Raw genomic sequence first — 24,032 nt, 5'->3', positions numbered from 1 at the left:
GTGCATGGCGATGGTCTGCAAAGGCTAAAATCCCAAAGTTCCACCCAGAAGGAGTTTCTTTATCACACACCTCCCCCCTTGTCTCCATTGGACTCATTTGTTTACATCCGCGACTAAGTGACATCACTACGTCAAACTCGTTTTTTTAATTGGCTAACGCTCCAACACATTGTACGTGATAGGCCATCGAAGCTGTTGACCAATCACAAAAGACTGGGCTCTGGTTTCAGACAGAGGGTGAAAAGAGGTGCTGCAGCACAGGCAGTATGAGAAAAATAAAGACCTTTTTGACCATTAAAGCATGGAAAAATGGCACAGAATTGCGACAAAATAACAATATAAACGTGGCGATTTGCATAATAGGTCCCCTTTAAAAACAAGCTTTTATTTTATGTTCCTTTTTTCTGAGTTGTTAACAAGTTGTTTTGCCTGTGTTAATAAACGACACACAGGTTGTATAGTAAGAGTAACATTTTTTGTCTATTTTCTCACTACAATATATTGTTAAAGTAAATTACAAAAGCTGTAAGGAGATATTAACATAAGCCCCTCCTTTGTTTATTTAGCCAATAAAAGCCTACAGGCGGGGGAACAAATCAATTCTGGGCTTTTCTAATTTCATGTATTCTGCAAGGCCTTTATCTCCAGAGCAAATACAACAGAGCACACAGGACGAGGCAGATGTTTCTATTAGGAAAGTCACTCGAGTGAACACAATTTTATTCATAATTACCTGTAAAAAGAAACACCTTCCACCCGAAGACTGTTTGTTTATGCACACAAATTCCCAGGTAAAAAACGTTTACGGTGACACTAAGTGGCAGCTGATTATACTCATTTTCATCCTCAATGTTATTACAAATACCCCTTTAAGCCTAAAATGACAGAAGAAGGAACTTGGGTTTATTTTACCAGCTTTTAATTAGTTATCTTAAATATAAAGGGTATTGTTGGGTATTGGGGGTCATACTTGTATCAGCCAGTGTTACCTTTGATAGCCTGAAAAGCATTGGAGAAAAACAAAAATCAGTTCAAAGAGTTCTTTGTTTTCAAAAATGACAACCATTATAGATGTAGATAATAGCCTCTCAGCGCCAAATCTGAATTTAAAATCTGCTGCTCTCTAGCATCTTTTCCCTCTTAGTTTACTCATCTCGCAGCTGGCCAGAGAAGAATGTATTAACCTGCGAATGAATCATCATTTATTCTCAGCCCCGGTGGAATTAACATAAATCCCATAGAAATGTTGGAATAATTTGAATCCAAATAGATACGGGATGGGTAATGAGAAGTTAATTTGGTCATCAGTTCACATCTTTCACTATCAGCTACATCGACAGGTACGGATGCTCCCATTCATCCCAAACAATCCTATTTAGAGGTCAGCCCCCTTTTATATGCAGTTTATTTAACCAAGAGTAAAGAGTGTTACTCATTACTCCTGAGACAGAAAGGCTAAACAGCCGCCCTATTAATTTATTCATGTGAGCCATCTTTTCCTTTGCTGCCATAAATGCAAATCCAGTCTTGATTAAGCTTCTAATTTTCATTTATTCAGACTTTGAAAATCTATTTAGGAATAAGTTGATTTCATTAACAATAATTTATGATATTATTTATAATTTGAAGGAGTTCATTTTCATAAGAATTGCAATTCATACTATAAGGAACATGTATTCAAGGATACAATAAAAACGACCAATTTAGCTTAAATACATATAGACTTCTATAAAGTTCAATGTTTAACTTAAGTGCTTTTCTGTATACAAAACAGATGTACTGTATAATCAACGCTTCTCAAAAGGTTACCTACAGGCATTTTGCACAGCACCCCTAACACATAACACCCTCTAAGTGCTTATCAGGCCTGTTATTAATCTGTAAATGGCAGCAGGGGTCTCAGTCTCATAGGAATTGTGGAAGAAACTACTGGAGGCCTAAACACAGGGAGGCGATTCAAGAAGCCTGGAATTAAGGTTAGTCTCCATCTGCAATCTTTTCAAATGTTTTGTCTCATTAGTCAATTATTATCAGATAAATAAACAGATCTTTTAGTGTATTAAATCAAATATTCGAGCCTCTTGTGGGCTCTCCCCACCTGTACGGGCTGCAGATGGTTTAATCCAATAGCAATAAGGTCAAACCACAGTAATTGCATGCTTTTGCGGGGGAATTCAGAGACTTTCCGGCAATAATGTCATACAAAGAAGAGCAAGACATTAATAATAATAATTGAGGGAAAACGGCTGGTAACAAAATACTTTTCAAAGACAGAGGAGTAAAATACAGCAACCCTTTCCCATGCTTAGGTTGTATTAAAGACTTAAAAAAAAACAGGAAAAAATATAATTATATATTTACGCTCAATAGAAGACCTAAGTATCTCAGATCATTGAGTACTTTGCATCTTAAAAGCTGAACCTATTGAAAGCATACACACAAGAAATGATTTGTACATGTATGAGAAATTATGTATTTAAAAAGGAAGGAGGTCCACTGAGGTGGAATATGCGCATGTGCTATGCCCCTGCTGTATGGAGTTATTGCAATTGAAGAAGAACAATTGTGTTCATGAAATTGTAGACATTTTTTTATTTCCAAGGTACTGTGAATCCCTGATACATTAAATAGGACTTGTCTTTTAAACTGCAGCTATGATAGAAACATAATTTCAGTACCAGTTGTTCTGAACTCTTGTCAGACCAGAATCAAAGCGGTTTACAACAGCGAAGACACACAAAAAAAGAAATGGTACTTTCAAAAGTGTCCAACACAGTGATTTACAGAAGATTCTTAAAAGAAAATCTGTCAACTGGGCTGTAATAACTTTCACAGGAAACGTACATCTCTGCACTGTCAGACAGCAGAGCTCGACAACACTCGGCAACACTTCAGTCTCATCGCACTTCCCATTAGTCATGCTGTATGTGACTCTGTATTAGGTTGTCCCATCATAAGCTATCAATGAGAGAATGATTACATATTTCTACATGACTGGCAGTGCAGATTATTAGCATAAGCAGCACTGGTAAATGACTTTCCGTAACAAAGCAAATACCAAACTGACTGTGTAGAACAAACACTGTGGGGAAAACAATAACTTCAGAGAAAAACACAGCATTGGGCTCTGGAGGAATATCACACTGATGTTTCTTGCATAGCTTTCCATATTACTGATTCACTTCTGTTACAAGTTTGCATGGATAAAGATCAGTAGCAGCAGTATTGTGTCTGTGCAGGGCCGGCCCTAGACATTTTGGTGCCCTAGGCGAGATTATGATTTGGTGCCCCCCCCGCCTCCAAGCAATACACAATAGAATATATAAAGAATAAATGAAAAATCTCTACAAAAGACCAATACACTACAAAAACTGAAACTTATTGACATAGTTAATATACATAAAGAAGGTTTCAAATGTATTCATTATTGTATGGACATGTTTTAATTGGGGGGTGGATGTCACATCCTCTAGGGGGGTCCGGGGGTATGCCCCCTTCGGAAAGATTTGTTTTAACATTTTAAAGTAAAATGCTTCAATCTGGTGCACTTTGAGCAGAATTACTAGAGACTAGATCTAGGGGTACAACTCTAAACACCCATATGAAAAAGATCGGTTTACATTTTAATAACCAAATAAGTATGTGAACATAACCAATAACCCACAGCCAATAACAAATAAATGTAACATATTTTTTATTTATTTTATCCTTATTATTATTATTGTAGTTATTAAATGAAAATCACTCATCAAACAAAAGTAGCTTCTCTTAAAACTTCAAGAAAAGAAAGTGCAAACGTGGACAAAAATATAGCCAACGGAGCTCTTACAACTGAGGTTATTGCAAATAAATTAAGATAATGAACAACATTACACACACTATAAATCAAATGAAACAGGCAATCAGAACAACAAGTCTCTGCTATGTTATTGTGTCCTTTAATTAGTCCAAATCCTTAAAGTCGGACACGTCTGGACTTCCTTGCTGCAAATTCATTTATTGTGTCGTCAAATGATATTTGCCCCGAAACCTTGCGATTGATGCTTATTAAAGCTAATCCATTGAGGCGTTCTTGAGCCATTGACGACCTCAGGTATGTTTTAATGAGCTTCAATTTGGAGAAGCTCCTCTCCCCAGCAGCAACTGTCACTGGAATAGTGACAGCGATCCTGAGGGCCACCCACATATTTGGATACACTTCGTTCATTTTCTTCTCCTGTAGGAAAGTCAGAAGTTCCAGGGTAGTCATGTTGGCTTTTGGCAAAGCTGGGAAATTCTGCATCTCCAGTGCAAGTTCCCTCTTATCCAGGTCTGACTGCCCACCCCAGCTCAGGGTGTTGCTGAGTGTTTCACACTGCTTCGTCAGATCTTCCTTTGGCAGGTCAGGGAAGTTGAGTAGCACCCCAAACTTTTTCTCTACTTCACCTAAGGCCTTGAATCGCTCCTGCAGTGATGCAATGGAAACATCCACCACCATATTGAAAAAAGAAACTTCGAGTTTCTTTAGTGCATCACTCACTTGCTCCTCCTGGGACTCATAGGAGAACTGTCTCTTGGTTGATCTCAGCCTCTTCTGCTTGAGAACAGCTTCCACATTCATTTGGCCACAGATGTCTTTGGCAGATGCTTGGGCAGAAGCAAATCCATTGCCTCTGTAGCTGACCAAAGAAACTTCTGTTTTTCTCAGGAGGTCAACAGCAATATCCAGCTGCATTGACACTGATTGCAACATTTTGCTGACATGTTTGATGTTGGTCAGGATGTCATACCATACCACAGTGCATATTGCAAAGCGGTATGATCCAACCTCTTCAGCCAAAGATTGTGCCTCAATTTTTACGACTCCATCTGTGGCTTTATCCCTCACCTCTAGAAGTGCATCTCTGACTTCTGCAGCCTGATACCTTACAGCCTCTATGCTGTTGATCCGACTCTCCCATCTGGTATCAGACCATGATTTCAATGTGATGTTCACATGGCTTTTTAGGATGGACCATCTCTGAGTGGAGGCAGAGAAGAGTGTGAAAAGCTTCTGCAGGTAGCCAAAGTAGCTAGTGGCTTCTGCAGAGCTTTTTGCTGCATCAGCTACCACCAGGTTCAATGTATGTGCTCCGCATGGCACAAATAAAGCCCTTGGATTGATTTGAACAAGTCTGGCTTGGACTCCTTTCCTCTTTCCTTTCATATTTGCACCGTTGTCATAAGACTGCCCTCTACAGTCTTCAAAAGGGATATCAAGCTGTTCTAATCTCTTTAGAATCAGGGTTGAAAGGCTTTCTCCAGTGGACTGTTCTACCTCAAGGAACCCCATAAAATGTTCTTTTATTAGGGGCGTGTCCTGGGTTGTAACTAGTCGAATAATGACTGATAGTTGTTCTGTATGGCTCAAATCTGGGGTGCAATCCAAAATAATTGAAAAGTATTTGGATTGTTTGATTTCCTTGACCATATGGTCCCCAATCTTCCCACTGATGCAATCTATCAGTTCATTTTGAATTATTTTTCCCAAATAGGAAATATTGGTGGTTCCTCTTTGGACCTCAGCAACATGCTGTTTGAGGACTGGGTCGAACTTCGCCATGAGCTCTACCTCCTTCAGGAAGTTGCCATTATTTGGCTGGTTAAGTGTTTCTGTCGTCCCTCTAAAGGCAATATTTCGCTCTGCCAACGACTGAATTATTGCCACCAACCTGGTCAGGACTTCACGCCACTTCCTCTTTTCAGCCTCCATAAGTGCCATTTCTACCTTGTCTATAGTTAGGCCCTTTTCAAGTCGAGTCTCCAGTTCCTTCCACAACGTCATGTGCCTAGAGTGTTCTGGGCTGTTCTCATGTGTTTTTAGTTTGTCAGTGCAATTTTTCCAGTCATTTAGTCCACTGCTGATTAGTTGGTACTCTTTTTGGGAGAACAGCTTTCAGCAAAAGCAGTAAATACTTTTGTTTTTCTTGGAATACACAACCCAGCTCCTCTTGATTGTCTCTCCATTCACTAATCTTCTGTAAAAGTAGTGATGATGGCAACTTCTCCCTCCCTCCTTTTTAGGAAAAGTGAAGTCGGATTTTAAATGATATGGCCCACGTCTGACTAACTCCATCCTCACTGTATCACTCAGTGCTGGCCAGTCAGCAGGATCTGAGGGGACTGCAATGGTGGACTCAGGTGGGCCTGGGCAGTCAGCAGGATCTGAGGGGACTGCAATGGTGGACTCAGATGGGCCTGGGCAGTCAGCAGGATCTGAGGGGACTGCAGATGGGCCTGGGCAGTCAGCAGGATCTGAGGGGACTGCAATGGTGGACTCAGATGGGCCTGGGTAGTCAGCAGGATCTGAGGGGGCTGCAATGGTGGACTCACATACTATGCTCGTTATTCCTTCACCTGCAGGCAGGCAATCCAAACATGCAAAGAAGTTATTCATGCTTCAGTTTTCATTATTTATCATAATAATAACAATAATAATAATGACAAAAAAGTAGTGTATGAACGATTACACAGAGACCATAAATGTTTGGCAAAACTTACATTCTTCAGAGTGTGATGTACATGGGAGATCAGATGTTCCTTCTCCAGCAACTGGGGGCTTTTTGAGGTATTTCTCAAGTGCAGCTGGACATTTATAGGGTAGATATTAGCACATTACAAGCAAAAACATTTATATACAGTCAGGCAAAAATAACTGCTGCAATCTGCCTCAGCTGTATGCAAGTTCACAACTGGCCTATATAAAAGTGAGGTTCTGCTGCCCCAGGAGATCATTTGCAAACATAAGTAACAACTAAATAATAACACATGCCCATATTGGTTGGTCAGCCTCACTTTATACAAAGGAGCAGTTATCCAGATAGCTTTCTTCTGGCTAACATTAACATTATTTCGTTACATCAGCATATAAAACAAAGCATTGCACAATAATTAGACATTAAAAAGTGCAGAAAAATAAAAAAAATATAATAGAAAATAAACAGAAAAATAAATATATATATATACACACAAGTTGACCGTGAAAATAAACTATCTGACAAATTAAACACTATTGGAGGATCAATTTACAGCTATCACAATATAAAAGTAGGATATTATTTACAAAAAGATTATATAGGAATAATAACACATAAATAAAAACTTAAAATCATTTGTATCTATCATTCTGTATCAGAGGCTCGCTGCTAGCATGGCATCAAAGCTGTATCATGGCTACCTCCTTAGCTAGCTAGCTAGCTTAAAATCAAATGTCTAACGGTACAGTACATACTGAATTTTTTTTTTTACACAAGCCGACTTACCTCTGTCTTTGACTTTCGATTCCTCCTGTTCTTTTTTCCGTTTCCTTCCCGTTGCCCCAGAAGGCTTGGACCTTTTCATAATGCTAATGTTTTGCCTCTTGCTGTTGCGATCGTTGCGATCTCCGACACTTTCAGCTGGAGCTGCCGCGTCACTTTGGCTGTGAGCCACGGCCTGTGGGTGCCTGATAATAAGCGACCATCCCCCCCTTTCATCACTTACAGTTACAGCGCCCATCGTACAGGGCAAATGCAAAATGTTGCCGCCGGCCCGGGGTGCAAAGGGTGTTTACTTTGTTCAATTATTGTAAATGTATTACATCAAGGGCAGAAAATTAGGCAGAATAAAAATAAAAATATTTTTTTTTTATTAATTTTTTTTTTCTCCCAGCGCAGCGCGGCAGCGCCCCTCCAGATCTGGCGCCCTAGGCGACCGCCTAGTTCGCCAGTGGGAAGGGCCGGCCCTGTGTCTGTGCCTGCAGCTGTGAGCCTCACTGATGCCTCAACAGTGCCACCTTATGATCAAAGTCTATACTTCATGTTCACTCATCAAAAAAAACACAGGTTGTGAATCTCCAGAAAACGTCATTTTAAGACACACAGAAGACTACAAGACAACTAGGATTATTTTTCTGGCTTTTTGTAAATTCTAGCGAGGAAATATCTCTCAGCTGAATCCTTTCTGCTGGCGTTCGGCTTTAAAGTCTGAACATTGTTAAATACTCTTGAGAGTTTCTCCTGGAGTTCATGAGTGAGGATGCCGTCCCAGTATTTACAAAGCAGAGAGCCCCCCGGCAGTAAAATCTTCTCGGCCAGGTCTAGTAAAGAAAAACACATTGTGATGAGTTTCACATGGTCCATCTCCCGGAAACCGCTGGCGTTGGGCGCCATGTCGCTCAGGATGACATGAGCCTGACCGCCTGGGAGCAGCTCCAGCAGCTTAGCGTGGGTGGGGGGGACGGTGACATCATGACAGGACAGGAAGTGGGCGCCATCCAAAGGTGGTATGTGCAGCAGATCAATGCCAACTACTGTACCAGGTGGTGCCGCTGGATCTAGTATGCAAGAAAACATTACATCTGTAATTAACACAAAGATATTTATGTGGAACGTGAATGTTTTAATGGGTTACTTCCATCATATTTGATGGTAAGCTGCAATGTTAAGTCGATTAATTGTAATTTATAATAGTATTATTTCAAGCAAAAATGTAAAAATAAAATGTAGATTTTCTATTTTTCTCTTTTATATCGTATGCAATTGAATATCTTTGGGGTTTTATCTTGGACAATAAACTTGAATATATGAAAAAATATGCCAACATTTCTCCAGTTATATTAATTCCTGTATCCAGATTATTGCAATCGTATGAAAAACCAAAAGACATGTGACATTTACACATTTTACAGTAATGGATTCAAAAATAAAATCTCATTCACCAATTAAAAATCATGTTCAACAACTTCTCTAACACACCTTTGTCAAGGATAATTAAAAGCAGGGTGTCCCAAGATCTACAGCACTTTAAATGAACTGGGAACACACTACAGCATAATGAAGAGTTGAATCATTCTCTTTGACATAGCCTTAATAAAACCTGAAGAGTGTGCTTTACATACTGCTTTAGTTTTGCATCACAGTGTATCCCTTTTATTTTGTCCACCTGTTTCTCCCCTCTCACCTGTCCCGGCTGAGTTGACCCTATGCACGGCCACCTGGCTCCAGGCTCCAGGGGCAGCTCCGCAGTCCACCACACTACATCCAGGCTGTAACAGTCTGAACTTGTCATCTATCTCCAGCAGCTTGAAGGCACTTCTGCACCGGAAATTTTGTTTGTGAGAAGCTTTGACATACGGGTCTTTGAGCTGCCGCTGCAACCAGCGCTGCTCGGCAGCAGTTTTACTCTTCTTTAACTTCTTCATTAAACATAAAGAGGAGTGGAGGAATCTCCTCTGGAAGGAGAAACCCCACATTGTTTGACTGTGGAGGGTCAAAGCGTACGGTAAACTGCGCATGCGTGGAAATACAGCACGCCATTGGTCAAATACAAACACTGTGCGTCATACTTATATGTCCCCCATTGCAAAACACTCATAATAATAGTTCCTACTTGGGTGGTTTGGTTTATTTCAGCTAAATGTCACAATATGTAAAACTTTTAAAAATGTATCTCCTCTTAAACAATACTGTAATAAATTAACTTTCTATTAAGGGACTGTTGTGAAAAATACCAAAGGAAATCAGATTTGTATTTGATTTTCAACATAAGTAACATAACATTATATTGACACCTTGTGTAATTCATATTCTATATTTGAAAAGTGAGTTTAAATTAGCAGCACAACACACGTTGGCATACGTTTCTAGTGGATCATATTTTAATGTAACACATGGCTGATGTTGATTAGACCAGAGCCAGAGCCCATTACTCTGGATTAGACCAATCCGTGCTTTTACACATCTGCGTCATCTGACCACATTTGTACTGCTGCACGCGGGAGTCATAAATCCTGATTTGATACAGGATCTTATTTTTTCTCCTGACTTTTGGGGTTTACAGAGCAGACATTGATCAGGTGAGGACGTTAGGCTGAGCTCACACAGCACAGCGTTAAGAGCGAGTTTTGCCTCAGGCAGGTTCACGTTGTGTTTCACTTCCCCCTCAGGCAGGGGAGATGTTGAGCTCCAAGCTGCTGACCCTGGTTCTGGTGGTGCAGCCGGGCAGGGTGCTGCTCGGCATGAAGAAGAGGGGGTTCGGGGCCGGGAAGTGGAACGGTTTTGGGGGAAAGGTTCAACCTGGAGAAACTATTGAAGAGGGTGCAAGGAGGTACATTTATCGCCCCAATTGTTATATAACAAAAAGTGTTTCTGAAGTGAATTACCTACCCCACCTTTAAGTTTAAGTTTTCTTATAGGGTTTGTTAAAGGAAATGAAAAGTTTAATTATATTTAATTAATTTCACAATACATTTCTCGGCTCTTGAATGCATATTCTCACATCACTGATCAATCATAACACCTTTAACTTGAATTATTGTAAAGATAGGTTTTACTTCTGTAAAAGTAGTGCTACAAGTGTAGAAATACTGTCTTTCAAGTAAACACGCAACAGCATTAGAATAAAAAAGTAAGAAGGTAAAAGTACTCAATTTAATTTTATATTTTCAATATATGTATATTATACATATATAGATCAATATAAGTGTATCGTAACCTGTAATAATACTCAATACATTATTTGTTAATCTATTATTATTATTATTATTATTATTATTATTATAATTAATTATTATAATATCTGAATCTTCAAAGTATCATAAGTATTTAATAAATGTAGTGTAGTATGTACACTACATTTGTACAAAATTAACATCAAGGTTGTAGTGTAAGTATATCTTAAGCATATTTAATTCTCAAGTAAAGTTCAAGTACCTCAAAATTCTCCTTTGGTACATTACATAAAAGTAAATGTACTAAGTTATAGTCTACCACTGAACATAACACAAGATATGACGCAGTGTTTTTCCATTTAGATCAAACAACACAAGTGTTTTATTGTAACAGCATTAGTCAACAGTAGTGTGGTGTCCACGTGTTGAGGGGAGCATTGAAGAAAAAAAGGAGTGTGTGTGTGTGTGTGTGTGTGTGTGTGTGTGTGTGTGTGTGTGTGTGTGTGTGTGTGTGTGTGTGTGTGTGTGTGTGTGTGTGTGTGTGTGTGTGTGTGTGTGTGTGTGTGTGTGTGTGTGTGTGTGTGTGTGTGTGTGTGTGTGTGTGTGTGTGTGTGTGTGTGTGTGTGTGTGTGTGTGTGTGGTCATCAGTCATCAGCAGGAAGTTTGTTCCAAAGGGAGGAAGGCAATCAGGCCCATATTTTCTCTTAAAAAGAAAAAGAGACCTGCTTTGTGTAAAAATTATAGAAAGGCTACATAAATAAGAAATATCTTAAGGCTATGTTGGTAATGCCTTTCAACAGAAGCAAGTGACTAATCATAGTTCTTATTTACTATGAAACTCTTACATTTGAAGAGTTAACAATAAGCAGGCTTGACGTTAGTGTTTGGAAATATAATTAAAATGTAAAATAATTGTCCAAGAAATGTACATATACAACAAAATATCATGGCATAAATATGTAAAGTTACTCAAAAAATATTGAGTGGCTGAGATTGGAATTCAGGGCAAAATTATCTTTCAAACTCAAAGATCAGCTCACTGTCAGCCAATTTAGTTGACTCTAAAAACGAAATGCTGTCTATTTGTGTGAGCCACATACAAATAGACCCTTTCTTTTTGTGTGAAGTGTACTGTGAGCTTATTTTTAAAACACACTTCATAAAATATTCATTGGATGTTTTCTTTTTAGAGAGCTGCAAGAAGAAAGCGGTCTCACGGTGGATGCTCTCGAGAAGGTCGGAAACCTCAAGTTTGAATTTGTTGGAGAAACGGAGCTGATGGATGTCCATGTTTTCAGAGCTGACAGTTATAATGGAGAGCCAACAGAGTCAGAAGGTATGACTTCCACTACAACAATGCGGAATAACTGGAATGACACATTTTCCATCTTAAATATGTATGCAAATTATGATAGGATAAGTGGAGTTAGAAATCAGCGCTATGCTGTAACGGAACAGAAGTGCCACTTTTTACCTTCATAACCGATCATGCACTTAAGAGTTGAAGGGGAACTCCACATTGTTGTTGCACATTATTCCAAGTAACTCATGTTTAAAAAACTGCATTCCTGCAACAAAAAAGTCGCTTTTGGTTCCTTTTAATGTTGACTTCCTTTTTTGTTATCTCACCGCCAGTCTTCGTAGGTCAAGTTTAGATCTAAAAGCCAACTGAGAAACAGTTTTCAGTTCAACTTTTTAAACCACATAGACCAAAATGATCCTTCTAAGTAAATTGATTCAAACCGTCTTCTGGGAACTTCTTCACAGACATGACTTTGAGCAGGGACAGCACATTAGTTAAGGGCAGGAATATCAGTGGTGAAGTTAGAAACAACTGAATGAAGGAAACAAGGGGCCCTGTACAGAAGGAATGCAGAGACCTGCAGTGATCTTTATTTCCTGAGAGTTTAGTCAAGGTCGATTGGGTGAAGAGTACAGACACAGTGATGAGTCAAATAAATAGAGTCTGGAGGTCAAGAAGAGTCATCCAGCCAAGGGGCGCAGAGATAAAGGGAGGAAACAACTTCAATTAAATGTGCTGAAGTTAGTGAAAAGACTGGAGCTGGTGACTGAATTGATATATTCAGGTAGGAAGCAACAGGTGACGTAGAAGGAAACCTCTTCAAAAGTGGTAATGTTAAAGAAAGGATTTCATCCAGAGGGCGGATAGAAAAAGTTACCTACATATTATAGTTCAAGGAGAAACTGGGAAAAGTTCTGTCTTGTTTTAATAGTAAGACGAAAAATATGGATTTTAGAAATGTCCACACTTTTAAATCTGGTGATTTGTTTATCCCCTTCTTAACAAACATAACTATGTATCCATATATACTGTATAATTGTTGGCAATGACACTGAAAGGGTATGTTCACATTGTTTTACGTATTTTTGTACAATTTAAAAGTTATTTGTCTATAGGACCAAATCCACAGTGCTCATTAACTGCAACATTTCTAGCGTGTTACTATCCTTTTACTGCAACTCAGCAGGGAAAAGGAACAAGCCGCTTTTTCACTAAAATGTACTTAATAAGATTCCAACTTTGATTTGTTTATCCAAACAATGAAGACATGGATTCCTCCCTATATTTTGATACATTTGCGTTTGTCATTTATTCAGACCCCCCCTCTAACAGCTCAAGGTAGATGATGTACATGTTGGCTTCGAGTAAAGGAGGTGTGCTAATTAACTTTCCTTTTTTGTTTTTAGAAATGCGGCCTCAGTGGTTTGATCGTGACCAGATTCCCTTCAGTGAAATGTGGGCTGATGACGTCCTGTGGTTCCCACTGATGTTCCAGAAGAAGAAATTTGTCGGATACTTTAAGTTTCAGGGTCAGGATGTGATCCTCAGCCAGAAACTGGAGGAAGTGGAGGAACTGTGAGACATCCTGTGTTTCTGAGGACATTTATGACTGTGACAACAAGAATTGGGCTTCCAAATGTCTTCTTTAAACAGCAAGACACTGAGGACTAAACCTCGCACATGGAGAGTTTTACATGTAAAATGTTACTGATTTATTTTTTCAATGATAAATAAAAAACAATCAAAGCAGAAGTATATCGACAGAAATATTCATTCGGTTATTTTATTTTCAGTATAAGTGATTCAACACAATTTAGCAAGGCTTTGTTTCATAAAGTATTTACAATATCTACAGGTATAATTCAATTGGATTTCATATTCTGTGCAAGTTAGTAAACCTGATTCTTCTTTCCTGACAAAACAAATGTGTTTCATACTGTTTTATAGTTAATCATAAAATAAAAGTTTCTGTGAGGTAACGTGAGCCCATATAAGTGTCCCTTCGATTTTCCCCATTAGAATAATACATAATGTTCTGGTAAACCATATGTGTACAGATATTAATGTGCATTACGGGTTTCATGACAAATATCTGAAAAGTAGAGAGCCTAATATGACTGTTTGCCGTTATACACAGTAACACACTTAAGTTAGGATTTCTAATAGAATTGTGAAAAGATATCCTCCATATCCAAGTAGTATGGTCAAAAAAATTCCAGTGGCAATTATTTAATGTTAAAATACGAATTGTTACAGTTTCTATTGCACCGCAACTTGAATTTATATCATTTCTCTTTGGTAGTAAATCAATAGCTTATTGACATTAGGCCACTAGTGTTTAAACTTCTATTTTTTTAATCAATAAACTTTAAGTCTCTGCCCCTTATAGTATTATACATTTTGAGTGTTGGTTGTTCAAAATAGCTTATGAAATTAAACAGGGAGAGATAGAAAATATGTTGCTCCACATAAAAGTAAACACTTATAAAGTAAGAGAAACAGCACACTTGTCCATAACAAATATAAAGTAGACTGCTCCACGTCCTTGATAACTCAAATCTGTATCAGAAATACAATGGTCTGAGGTTTTTTAGTATGTAAAGCCTTCATGACTGGAGATCTACAATAATCCCATTCTTTAATAAAGTCAAACTTTTATGTCCCTCTCATGTTCTCTTCTTTAGTGTATAGAACTTCTTCAAATGTTAAGGTATAAACTGGTGCTTAAGGAAACGAGTTAAGCATGAATATAATGTCATCCCTCAAATCCTAAATGCTGACTGGTCCCTTATAAAATCCCTTTTAGAGGATTTTCCTTCCTACATTATTTCCTCATCAAGCAAAGCATAAAATGACAGATGTATGAGCCCACTGTATTTTCCGGTTACATGGTGGATGATCAAATCCCAAAATAAGCTGAGAAGTTGAGAACTCATTTACATAATGAAATACTCGTATTAAATGGAATGTATATTGAGTTATAAGAGACTTTCTTGAGCACACAGAGCGAGTTATTTTCCAGTTTGGGATCCTCTTCAGTGGCAGAGTTTCTCTCGTGCGTTCAGGTTTCAGATGGGGGGCTTCGATCCGTTATTACCCCCAAAGAGACAGCCAAGCTTTGGCTGGAGTTCATTCCACACCGCTCCCATCTGGAAAGAAAGCAAAAAGTAACTTCTCTTCACTCTTCACAGTTCGAGGAAGCTAATCTTCCTAATAAAAATAAACAATCAAATGTTGCTATGGGGTTTGGAGGAAATCATTTTAATATGTCTAAATAAAAATATCTTTAACCTTCTCAAAGGAATTTGAGGCGTCAGATAGACATCCAAATAAATCCAAACTGTGTGCTTTATTTGAGTTTAAAGTCAGGCAAAGGAATATGTGAGATTAACTTCCTGTGAAACTCAAGCCAACTAAAATACTACATGTAGAGAGTATCCTTCCACTGATACCATCCATCAACATTAGTTATTTCATTGGATTTTGAAAGCCAATTTAAAACTGATATAACCCTGCCGAAGCGTCTGTAAAAAAAATGAATACCAGACAAGCAGCCTCACCTCTCTGTGTCCTTGGACCTGGGAGTTAACGAAAGCCCCCAGAATGTGAGAAGTGATGGGAAGGTAGATGAAGATAAGCTGCGTCTCTTGATGAAGGCAGAACAGGGAGAAGTAGTTACGCAGCTCCATGGTCTGGATGGCGTTTTCTTGCTATTAACAGAATAATAAAAAGAGTAATTGGGAAGTCACCACTTATCAAATTATGATAATAATCAGTAAGAAAAGAGGAGAGAATAGAGTTCTCTGTGGGGACATTTCACTCCATTGACATCAGAGATGAGATGAGGCCATAAATCATCCCATTACATTTAAATTGGCTCTTTATTTGATTTACAATTGACCTATTGCCTCACCCTGTTCATCACCAACTCAGTCACTGTAACTGACACCAACACTGGTGTCCGTCTGATGAAGGAGTCTCAAAGAAGTTAAAGCATAATGCAAAGGAGTGAAATGGTCACAGTCACAGGACTTATCAGACATGTAGAATTACAAGCAAGCTGGCTTGCATTCATCTTAGCATATTATTTTACTGTTGCTAATATCTGTTTTTAGCCATGCTAGTTTTAGTTGGACTAACCTCAAAAGTAAAACATGAATAGCCTACCTGAAAACCCATGACATTCCCATTAGCCTCAGTGGTCTAGTTTTAATTAGCAAATGTTAGCATGCTAAAATGCTAAACTAAGATCGTGAACATTGTAAACATTAAAGACATCAGCATGTTAGCGTTTTCAGTGTGAGCATGTTGGCATTACCACTCAGCTAACCTCTGTGCATAAGTACTGTCTCATGGAGATGCTAGCATGGCTTCTCTCAAGAAAGACAGAGGACCCACCTTTTTGGAATAACGTAGCACAGCCAATCTTAGTGGATGTAAAGGGAGTTTTCTCAAACGGTTGGAAACCAGGCCCAATTCTATGCGATAATGTGCACATTTCCTAAACTCGGTAGTTAGATAGTAACTGCTTAGGCCTAAATCAATTTATAATAATAATAATAATAATAATAATAATACATAAAACACTTTTCCCAGTCCTCAAAGACGCTTAAACTTTAGTTTAAGTTTATGGCAGCTTTTATTAGATACATACATCTACTGAACCTCCAATAGAAAAATATTTTGTTTAAGATTTTGGGTAATAAACTGTACATAAAAGTCCTTCTATTTAATCTCCCTTATCAGGGTCCCACAGATCCCAAAAAAGTCTTAAAAAGAATAAAATTAATTGAACTAAGGTGGTATTCAAATGTCTTAAATCAATCTTTCAAATACTTTCACATGGAAATTAGGATTTTAATTGCAATAAGGTTGCACTGTAAAATGTCAAAATGATTGATAACATGTATTATTTTTTATGATAATTTACCAAAAATGTTCTGTACTATACTAACATTTTATTTCAAGCAGCCTTAAAAAAAAAAGTGTACTTTTGAATACCCATGGTCGTTTATTTATTATGCACGTATGGGAGTATCCAGTGGAACGGAAGATAAGGACATTTGGCCACAATGCATTTGGGAGGAGTGTATAAGTTATAGATCAGGCTAATGTAGCATTTTATGTATCAAGTACTGAAGTAAAACCGTACGCTATCAATCAGGAGGCATCCTGTTAGTCCCAAAGTGTGAACACAGAGAAACATAAAGAGATTGATCACCTGAACGATCCGTGACTCCAGCTGCTCCACAGACGCCTGCTCTTTGGGCTGCACCGAGGCGCTCATCATCTGCCTCTTCATCATACCGTACTTGTGCAGAGCTCTCTGGTGCTCGTGGAGCACGCCTTTCTCATGTCGCTCACAGAGATCCTAAAGGGGGAAAACAAATTTACATAAAACTCTTCTTATTTGCCTCAAAATATCAGGGAAATATAATATATAACAGTGATACACAACACCCAAGGAAGATAGGGGATTTGTTGTAAAAAATAGACACTGTTAAATTAGCATACATATTACAGTTAATGGATTTAATCGAGGCTATAGAAAATGCCACTTTATCTACCCACCTGTCCCCTTGTTTGATCTTTGCAAACCACCCACTACAAGAACTATGTTTTCAAGTGACTGGTTGGGTCTTGGTGCATCGTTATTAAAATGAATGATTACATAATATCCTGAATTTAGTTTGGCCCTGGAACATAGATTTACGAATAATACAGCAGAAGATTGTTTTTATAGCCCTGGTGGATATAAACCATTTTCTAGTTGTTGTTTTTTAAAGTAAGCATCATTGGATGTGAAAACTGCAAAAATAAAAGCAAAAATCACCTGTCCCTGGAGGTGAACTCAATTTAAATGAGCAGAGCAGAAACATAAACCTGACTCACTCTGTACGATTGCAGCAAATCCAAGAAAATATTTAGTTTTTCCACAACATCATCCTCTTCCCGTCTGCCCTGAGGACAGAAGCAAAACAACATTGTTTACCCAGTGCCAGTTTTGGACATGCAGAGCAGAGCAGGTGCTCCAGATGAAGGACTGAGGGCTGTACCTGCTGAGCAGCTTTGTCAGATAGCACAGCGAACTCCACCGACAGACTCTTCAGAGACTGACGCAGAGTCCCCCAGGTGCTTTGTGAAGAGGCCAAGGAGGGAAGAGACGAGCCATCGGAGCCCAGCGTACTGTCAAAAAATACAAATTATTACCGGGCAAGGATGTAGCATTGTGGTGTCTTAGCTGCCAAACTCATTTCAAACTAACAACCATGAAGTGGCACAGCAACACGGAGGATTCGGGTTCTTATTAACATTTGTTTTCACAATCCAAAACCTCTGGACAGACTTTTACCCATTTTAATGAAATACCTGAGCTCTCTGCCAAACATGAGAAGATCAGTTGCATTCTCCTTAGAGCGCTCGGCCATTTTCTCAGCTCTGTCCCGCAGCTTCTGGAAGCTGTTGTGAATATTCCTAATCAGCTCTCGGCTTGTTGAGAACTGGGCCTGAATATCAGCGGGGAGATATTCCTACAAAAACAGATGCAACAAACTTAAATAAAAATGTATGATGTATTGAGAAACGTATGTCAGGATGTCTGCGTGGTACATGTGACAAACCTTGGCCAAGGTTGCAATTCTGTTGGTCATGAACTCATCACCAGTTTTTTTGTAAGCGTCACGCAGCTTACTCTGAACATCCTGTGTGGGAAGACGGGTGTAGAGTGTGTGAGTGGAAAAGGTCACATGGAACAGGATGCATTTTACACAGTCATCTTCAAGATAAGGCTTATTGTGCAACAGACAGTGTCACAGCCGAGGCAGCTGGTTTCAGAAATGTTACGTACAGAGCCACTGAAGGTGAGGAAGGTCTTGACAAGCTCGTCCTCTGAGAAGAAGGGATGCCGAGCCACCAGGTTAATGAATCTTCCAAGAGCACGTCTCCTGCATTCAATGAACTCCCGCTCAGAGACGGAGGTCAGGACTGTGGACCGAGAGCAGAGAAAACAGCATGAGAGCGCACCAGGAGCGTTAGAGGTGTAATAGTTGGGGCAATTAAATAAAAAGGTAAAGACCATGAGGATGATAAACTAATGTAACATCCAAGGTTTTCCTCTTCTAAAACATTTCCTAGTGGACTAACATTCATGCGCTTCTGCCAACCAATCGATTTGTTTATTTAATTGACAGATCGGTGCTTTTCTCCACCAACAAAATCATACAAAAAGACACCACTTTAAATCTTGTGTTTACCAGAAATGTGCTTATAACTTTCTCAAGATAAATCATTCAGCATGAAAAATAAAATAAAAATAAGCAACTAATGAAATCTTAATCAAGTGAGAAAAAACAACCAATGAGCCTTTTTAACTAAGAGGTGACAGCCCTAGTGACTTCCATGTTTAAAGTCAGTTGGGTTGGAGAGACAAAAGGTGTATACAGCCTTTGTGGTTCCAAAGGGAGCTGCTCAAAATCAATGTATTTCCTTACACTGCCTTACGAGTTTGAAAATGAAAGTAATCTGGGGCAGTTGAATAAGAAACATGTGACCTCTTTGGCTCATCATCTCTGCCTGAGGCTAGCAGCTTCAGGCTACATTAGCTGCTACCAACATAAGACACACAAATCCTCAGTCGACCTATTGGTGGACAAGTTGCATTGTTAGTAATGTAAGCACTGGGTTTGGACAAGGACAAATAATGTATAAAATAATATATATATCTATCTGTTATAGAACCACTGTGTTTTATTCTGCTGCATCTATTTTTAAGATGTTTTAAACCTGTCCATCAGTGTTGATTCAGCTCTCTTTCTGCATGTACATTTAGTTTATTCACAATCTGAAATACAATTCCTAACAAATATAAATAATTGTACAATCTTTACTGACCTATACACTTTTAACTTTTGAGAAAAAATCTGCTTTAAGTCGGATCCACGTGTGGCATCATACATGTTATATAATTGATAAAGATCTCTCATTGAGACATTGTCTAATTAAGTGTGCAGCATATATTCATCAGAGTGTGTTGATATGATTATCCTTTATGAGGTACACTACTGTAAGTCACTGTGAACTGAATCAGGCTCATTAAACGCATCACTAGTTTCCCTGTTTCTTCCAGGCAATAACTTTGATGAATGGCAATGCCTGTGTTTGAAATAAAAGGGCCTGCAGGATCAGTTTGTATTCAAATGTAACATTCATTTTTAATCAAGCAGAAAAAAACACCCAGCTTCCAGAAGCACCTGGGTATTTACAACTGACTTTTCAGTAAGGCATATAAACCCAAACAATGTTTTAAACAATAATGGTTCAGAAGGAAAGATGAAGGGAATGTAGAATCACAGAAATACAATGGTGAGTGTCGAGTTCAGCTACATACCTCCCTTTAACATCCTTTTAGGTGGCAGTGCCGGCACCACTCTGTAGGCAAATCTCTGAAGCAAAATCTCATGGAAGACATCAAAATCACTATAGCGCCTATATACTGAAATCTTCAAACGCTAAAAAAAGATAAAGCAAAGAAAGAAAATGATCAGATAATGGGCAGGAGCATGCAAGATTAGGTTTTCTGTTGGCTAACGATGGAAAACAAATCTGTACTTTTCTTAATGTCGACTGCAAACTCAACAAAGAGCCCTTGCAGTAAAAGTAACCCACAGAGTAAATGATGTAAGCCACACAAGATTTAGAAATGAAAAAGATAAGTGAAAAGAAAATAAGTAAGACAAACATGAAGTATACTGCACCACATGTTCAGCTTTTCTTGTTGAGGTTATTCTAAGACAATCATTTACATGGAGAGGGGTATATGGGGTCCCTTGCCTGGCTGGTGACCTGGTACTCCACATGTTTGAGGAACAAGCCCTTCTTCTCCGGTATGAGCTCCAGCTGGACTGTGTCTCTGCCCAGCAGTTTGTCCAGCGTCTGGGACATCGTCAGAACGTCCTCCTGAGCCGGCTGCATCCTCAAAGCGTTCAGCTCCCGCGGCTCCCCGAGCTGAGGTTTGGGTAACTCTGTAAAGCACACAACCAGTACCAACTTTTCACAATTGTTTTCATGAATAAATCAAATTAAAACAAAATGTATTTCCTAACTGTGAGGAAGGCTGGTGTTAAACCCACTTTTCTCTATTCAATAGATGTGTCTCACTGTATTTTTCTTCAGCTAGAACAGTATTGTGCCTGTTATTCATCCCTTTCTGTGCATTCCATGAAGGTTGTGAATTGAATATAGAGTACTGTGACGAATGCAGAAAACTTGTTCTTGCTCAGATGAGGAAGTGGCATGCAGCTAGATGCCATACTGGCCACACCTGAAATAACAGAGAGAGCCTTAAATAATCACAGAAGGTTGGGAATGAATCTAAATCAGGCCAGAATAATGGCTACTCCTATGAAAACCATATAACTCCCCCCTATCATCTTCCCACTGTCGGACAAGTGAAGGAATGCAACACTTAAACACTGCTTGTGTTAAGTAAATTCTGTTTTTGTGAAAGAAAGGAAAAGTATGGGATGATCCAATATGGGGTATCATTTCCTCTTTTTTTTTTTTTAAATACTCCCAACTTTACTTCTGTTGAATTGAAAAAACATGGTGGATATGTCCCAGTTGTAAACTGTCACAAATAATTTCTGTTAGGAATGAAACCTTGAGTCTATATGAGCCAATAAAAGAGTGACATTTGCCCTGCTCATGTGCAATATATTACAGGATAGCTGAGGTTGTCCTCACAAACACAATGGGACCATCAAGCTACTCATTAAGCAAAAGTATAATTGTCACTGTCACACTGTCACCTACCTTGAATGCAGTTCTCCAACAGTTTGGGGCTTGGTTGCTTCCCTTGTTGAACAAGAGCAATCAACGCGAGCGCTTTATAGAGAGACAACTTGCTCAAGAATCCATCTGTGGAGTCAACTTGCTCAGCAATCTGAGAACGACAAAAGACAATATGGCGCGTCTCAGTACAAAATCCAAATTCAACTGCATTCCTCTACGCAAAAAGTGCTCACTAGACAAAAATGCGATGATATGCTGATGGTCAGGAAAAGGGAAATTCTACTGAAACATGACAGACATAACACACTCCCAGCAATGTCATCACACTCATGTGTTGAAGTATTACGTAATATGTCAGCATTGAAGGAACAACATGTGATAGTTTGTAATTATAAGCTCATGTCTTTATAAGTCTGCTAGCATACATCAAGCTTGTACCAACCCCCTATTGATAAGACGTTGAATCTATAGGCTACCTACATTATCTGTTAGCCTTAATACACTCACAATATCTTATCAGAAACAAACCAGTATTTGCAAAAGGATATTATATACCCCAGTGTTTAACTCATTCTTAATCCTTTTATTAGAACAACACAGGATTAAGCCTTTTTTAAAATATCAATATTTTTATATTCCAGTCCCTTACCACCCTGACAGTCTATGTTAGCCAATACATGGATATAAAGAGTGTGGGATAGATGGATGGATGGTTAGACACGAGGTATAGCAAGCTGCCACATGCCAAGACAAGAAGCAGAGTCATTATTTGCAAATGTTATTTACTGTTGCTTATGTTGTTTACAGTGGCGTTGTTAGTGCTTTTAACAGCTTTTTAAAGACTTATGCTCCAACTTCTTGATTATTTAAGTGTGAACCCCTCACCTGGCCTAACACCGGCTTGGAGATGTCGGTCCTTTGGAGCAACCGCTGAAAAACTTCAACCTGCACTCTCTCATCTGTCCTACAGCGGATGGCCTCATATACTTCCCTGTAATAGGCAGGAACTGATCCTAAAAGAGGAACAACACCTACATATCATCACAACCATCCAAAGTACTTAATCAGCAGCACATGCCTTGTAAAAACACTTCAATATAACACTTTATTTTTTGCATGTGTGGCACTCAATACTGAGATAAGGGTGATCTTACCACATTTTAAAGGACTTTATTTGAAATGATTTGCATTATATGACTATTTAATTATCCCAACACATATTATAACGTTTTCTCTGATGATTTTATGGTAATTAAATCAGACACCGTCAAATGAACTGTAACCCTATCCTAGCTTTAAAGAAGTGAGTCGTTTTTACAACAAATCTGAGCGCTAACTTATAGCCTACTGCAATGCACAATCGACTGTTTTTCACGTGGCAGGAAAATAAACACATTATAACGTCCATAAACCTGACATAATCTTTAATATTCATAGTTACAGCATCGAGTATCAACAAGGTATACCAAAATAAGATCAAACCCTCATAGAGTGTTGAAGGTGTAGCAACTTCATTTCGAGATCTTAATGTACCCAAAAGTTCTCAATGGTTTGTTCACATAGCGACTCCACCGAACAGAAATGTCAACCTTCTAAAAACATCTGAAACATTATGTTTAACCGGCTTAACAATGCAACAACAAACAAAACACCAACGTTGTTCGAAAATGATAAGTCAGCCTTGTGTTAAGAGGAGTATAAGAAGTTTTCGCTCTGTACCTTCATTGATCTCTCCTGCCATGGTTCAGACTGTCATGTGAGCGCAAGAGCACCTCCATGTGATTTCCTGCAGAAGAGAAAAAACAAGTAATTTATCTCTTAAAGATGTAGTGAGCGCTGGTTAAAGTCCAACTGTGGAGACAAGCACTATAAACTGAACTCACAGGCAGCTAATGGGCACATCATGTTTTGCAGTAATCTAAACATTAGGGTTATAAAGGAGTGAAGAAGCGCTGGAGGCTGTTTTCATATCAAAGCAGCTCAAATCAGTAGCTCTCTTAATGCAGTCTATGTGTCACCTAATATTCCTGGAAATATTGTCTTACTAACACATCTGATGTTTCCTTGTTTCACTTGTGCAAGTAAACTTTCCTTAATTGTATCTTCCTCATTCTTCGAACACAACAGAACGCTGCCTTCAAGTACTCCTGGCAAATTTGACTACATGTACAAAATCGTTTTTTTCAAAATTTGACTTGCCGGCATTTGTACATTTTGTATAAAGCGACAATGCTATGGAATGTAAAAGTGGGCTTTATAATCTACCTGTTATGCACATTACTTGTCCCTTTTTTCACGTTTTCACTCAGGGTGGTGGGAAGGGGGGGCTACCAACCTTGGTGCCCCTCATTTAAAAATTAAACAAGGCAAAAGTTCCATCTTGGATGCCACTATGGAAGTTCAAATATAACAACATGCCCTTAAAGCAGTCATTCTGGTGTAAAATATCAGATGAATTGCTCTCCAGATAGAGCTAGGCGATATATCAACAAC

At 38.7% G+C, this 24,032-nt stretch overlaps 4 protein-coding genes across 9 annotated transcripts in view; 1 reads left to right on the top strand and 3 right to left on the bottom strand.

Moving 5' to 3' along the window:
• Positions 1 to 2,572: 2,572 nt before the first annotated feature.
• LOC307016360 (zinc finger MYM-type protein 1-like) lies at positions 2,573 to 7,604 on the bottom strand. Of its 2 annotated transcripts, XM_079645435.1 has the most exons (3): positions 7,281 to 7,604; positions 6,520 to 6,603; positions 2,573 to 6,375 (listed from the first exon to the last, which is right to left on the bottom strand). In XM_079645435.1, exon 3 carries the CDS (start codon positions 5,801 to 5,803, stop codon positions 3,956 to 3,958), a length of 1,848 nt encoding a protein of 615 aa, XP_079501561.1. In that variant the 5' UTR covers positions 5,804 to 6,375; positions 6,520 to 6,603; positions 7,281 to 7,604; the 3' UTR covers positions 2,573 to 3,955. The 2 variants fall into 2 exon arrangements, with proteins under 2 accessions (XP_079501561.1, XP_079501562.1); XM_079645436.1 differs by having other exon boundaries at positions 6,520 to 7,592.
• Positions 7,605 to 7,743: 139 nt separating this feature from the next.
• mrm2 (mitochondrial rRNA methyltransferase 2) lies at positions 7,744 to 9,299 on the bottom strand. Its single transcript, XM_079645437.1, has 2 exons — positions 8,959 to 9,299; positions 7,744 to 8,332 (listed from the first exon to the last, which is right to left on the bottom strand). Exons 1-2 carry the CDS (start codon positions 9,290 to 9,292, stop codon positions 7,902 to 7,904), a joined length of 765 nt encoding a protein of 254 aa, XP_079501563.1. The 5' UTR covers positions 9,293 to 9,299; the 3' UTR covers positions 7,744 to 7,901.
• A 373-nt stretch (positions 9,300 to 9,672) lies between these two features.
• Positions 9,673 to 13,502, top strand: nudt1 (nudix (nucleoside diphosphate linked moiety X)-type motif 1). Of its 2 annotated transcripts, XM_079644137.1 has the most exons (4): positions 9,674 to 9,853; positions 9,944 to 10,104; positions 11,638 to 11,783; positions 13,157 to 13,502. In XM_079644137.1, the coding sequence occupies exons 2-4, from the start codon at positions 9,953 to 9,955 to the stop codon at positions 13,327 to 13,329; spliced, it is 471 nt and encodes a 156-aa protein (XP_079500263.1). In that variant the 5' UTR covers positions 9,674 to 9,853; positions 9,944 to 9,952; the 3' UTR covers positions 13,330 to 13,502. The 2 variants fall into 2 exon arrangements, with proteins under 2 accessions (XP_079500262.1, XP_079500263.1); XM_079644136.1 differs by having other exon boundaries at positions 9,673 to 10,104.
• A 1-nt stretch (position 13,503) lies between these two features.
• The window catches only part of snx8a (sorting nexin 8a), an 11,151-nt gene continuing 622 nt past the window's right edge, over positions 13,504 to 24,032 (bottom strand). For 2 of the 4 annotated variants that reach the window (XM_079644133.1, XM_079644134.1), the window contains exons 2-14: positions 23,259 to 23,325; positions 22,425 to 22,552; positions 21,561 to 21,690; positions 20,580 to 20,770; positions 20,137 to 20,257; positions 18,598 to 18,734; positions 18,371 to 18,451; positions 18,120 to 18,280; positions 17,807 to 17,936; positions 17,643 to 17,711; positions 16,972 to 17,121; positions 15,311 to 15,460; positions 13,504 to 14,899 (exon numbers count right to left, since the gene is read on the bottom strand). In XM_079644133.1, the coding sequence (XP_079500259.1) occupies positions 14,819 to 14,899; positions 15,311 to 15,460; positions 16,972 to 17,121; positions 17,643 to 17,711; positions 17,807 to 17,936; positions 18,120 to 18,280; positions 18,371 to 18,451; positions 18,598 to 18,734; positions 20,137 to 20,257; positions 20,580 to 20,770; positions 21,561 to 21,690; positions 22,425 to 22,552; positions 23,259 to 23,280 (1,551 nt within the window). In that variant the 5' untranslated portion in view covers positions 23,281 to 23,325 and the 3' untranslated portion in view covers positions 13,504 to 14,818. Of the gene's footprint in view, positions 14,900 to 15,310; positions 15,461 to 16,971; positions 17,122 to 17,642; positions 17,712 to 17,806; positions 17,937 to 18,119; positions 18,281 to 18,370; positions 18,452 to 18,597; positions 18,735 to 20,136; positions 20,258 to 20,579; positions 20,771 to 21,560; positions 21,691 to 22,424; positions 22,553 to 23,258; positions 23,326 to 23,422; positions 23,630 to 24,032 lie in introns of those variants that run through there. The other 2 variants (XM_079644132.1, XM_079644135.1) reach the window with 2 other exon arrangements.

Source organism: Notothenia rossii, assembly GCF_949606895.1.
Source record: "Notothenia rossii genome assembly, chromosome: 8".
Classification (NCBI taxonomy): domain Eukaryota; kingdom Metazoa; phylum Chordata; class Actinopteri; order Perciformes; family Nototheniidae; genus Notothenia; species Notothenia rossii.
This window is presented reverse-complemented; position numbering and strand designations above follow the sequence as displayed.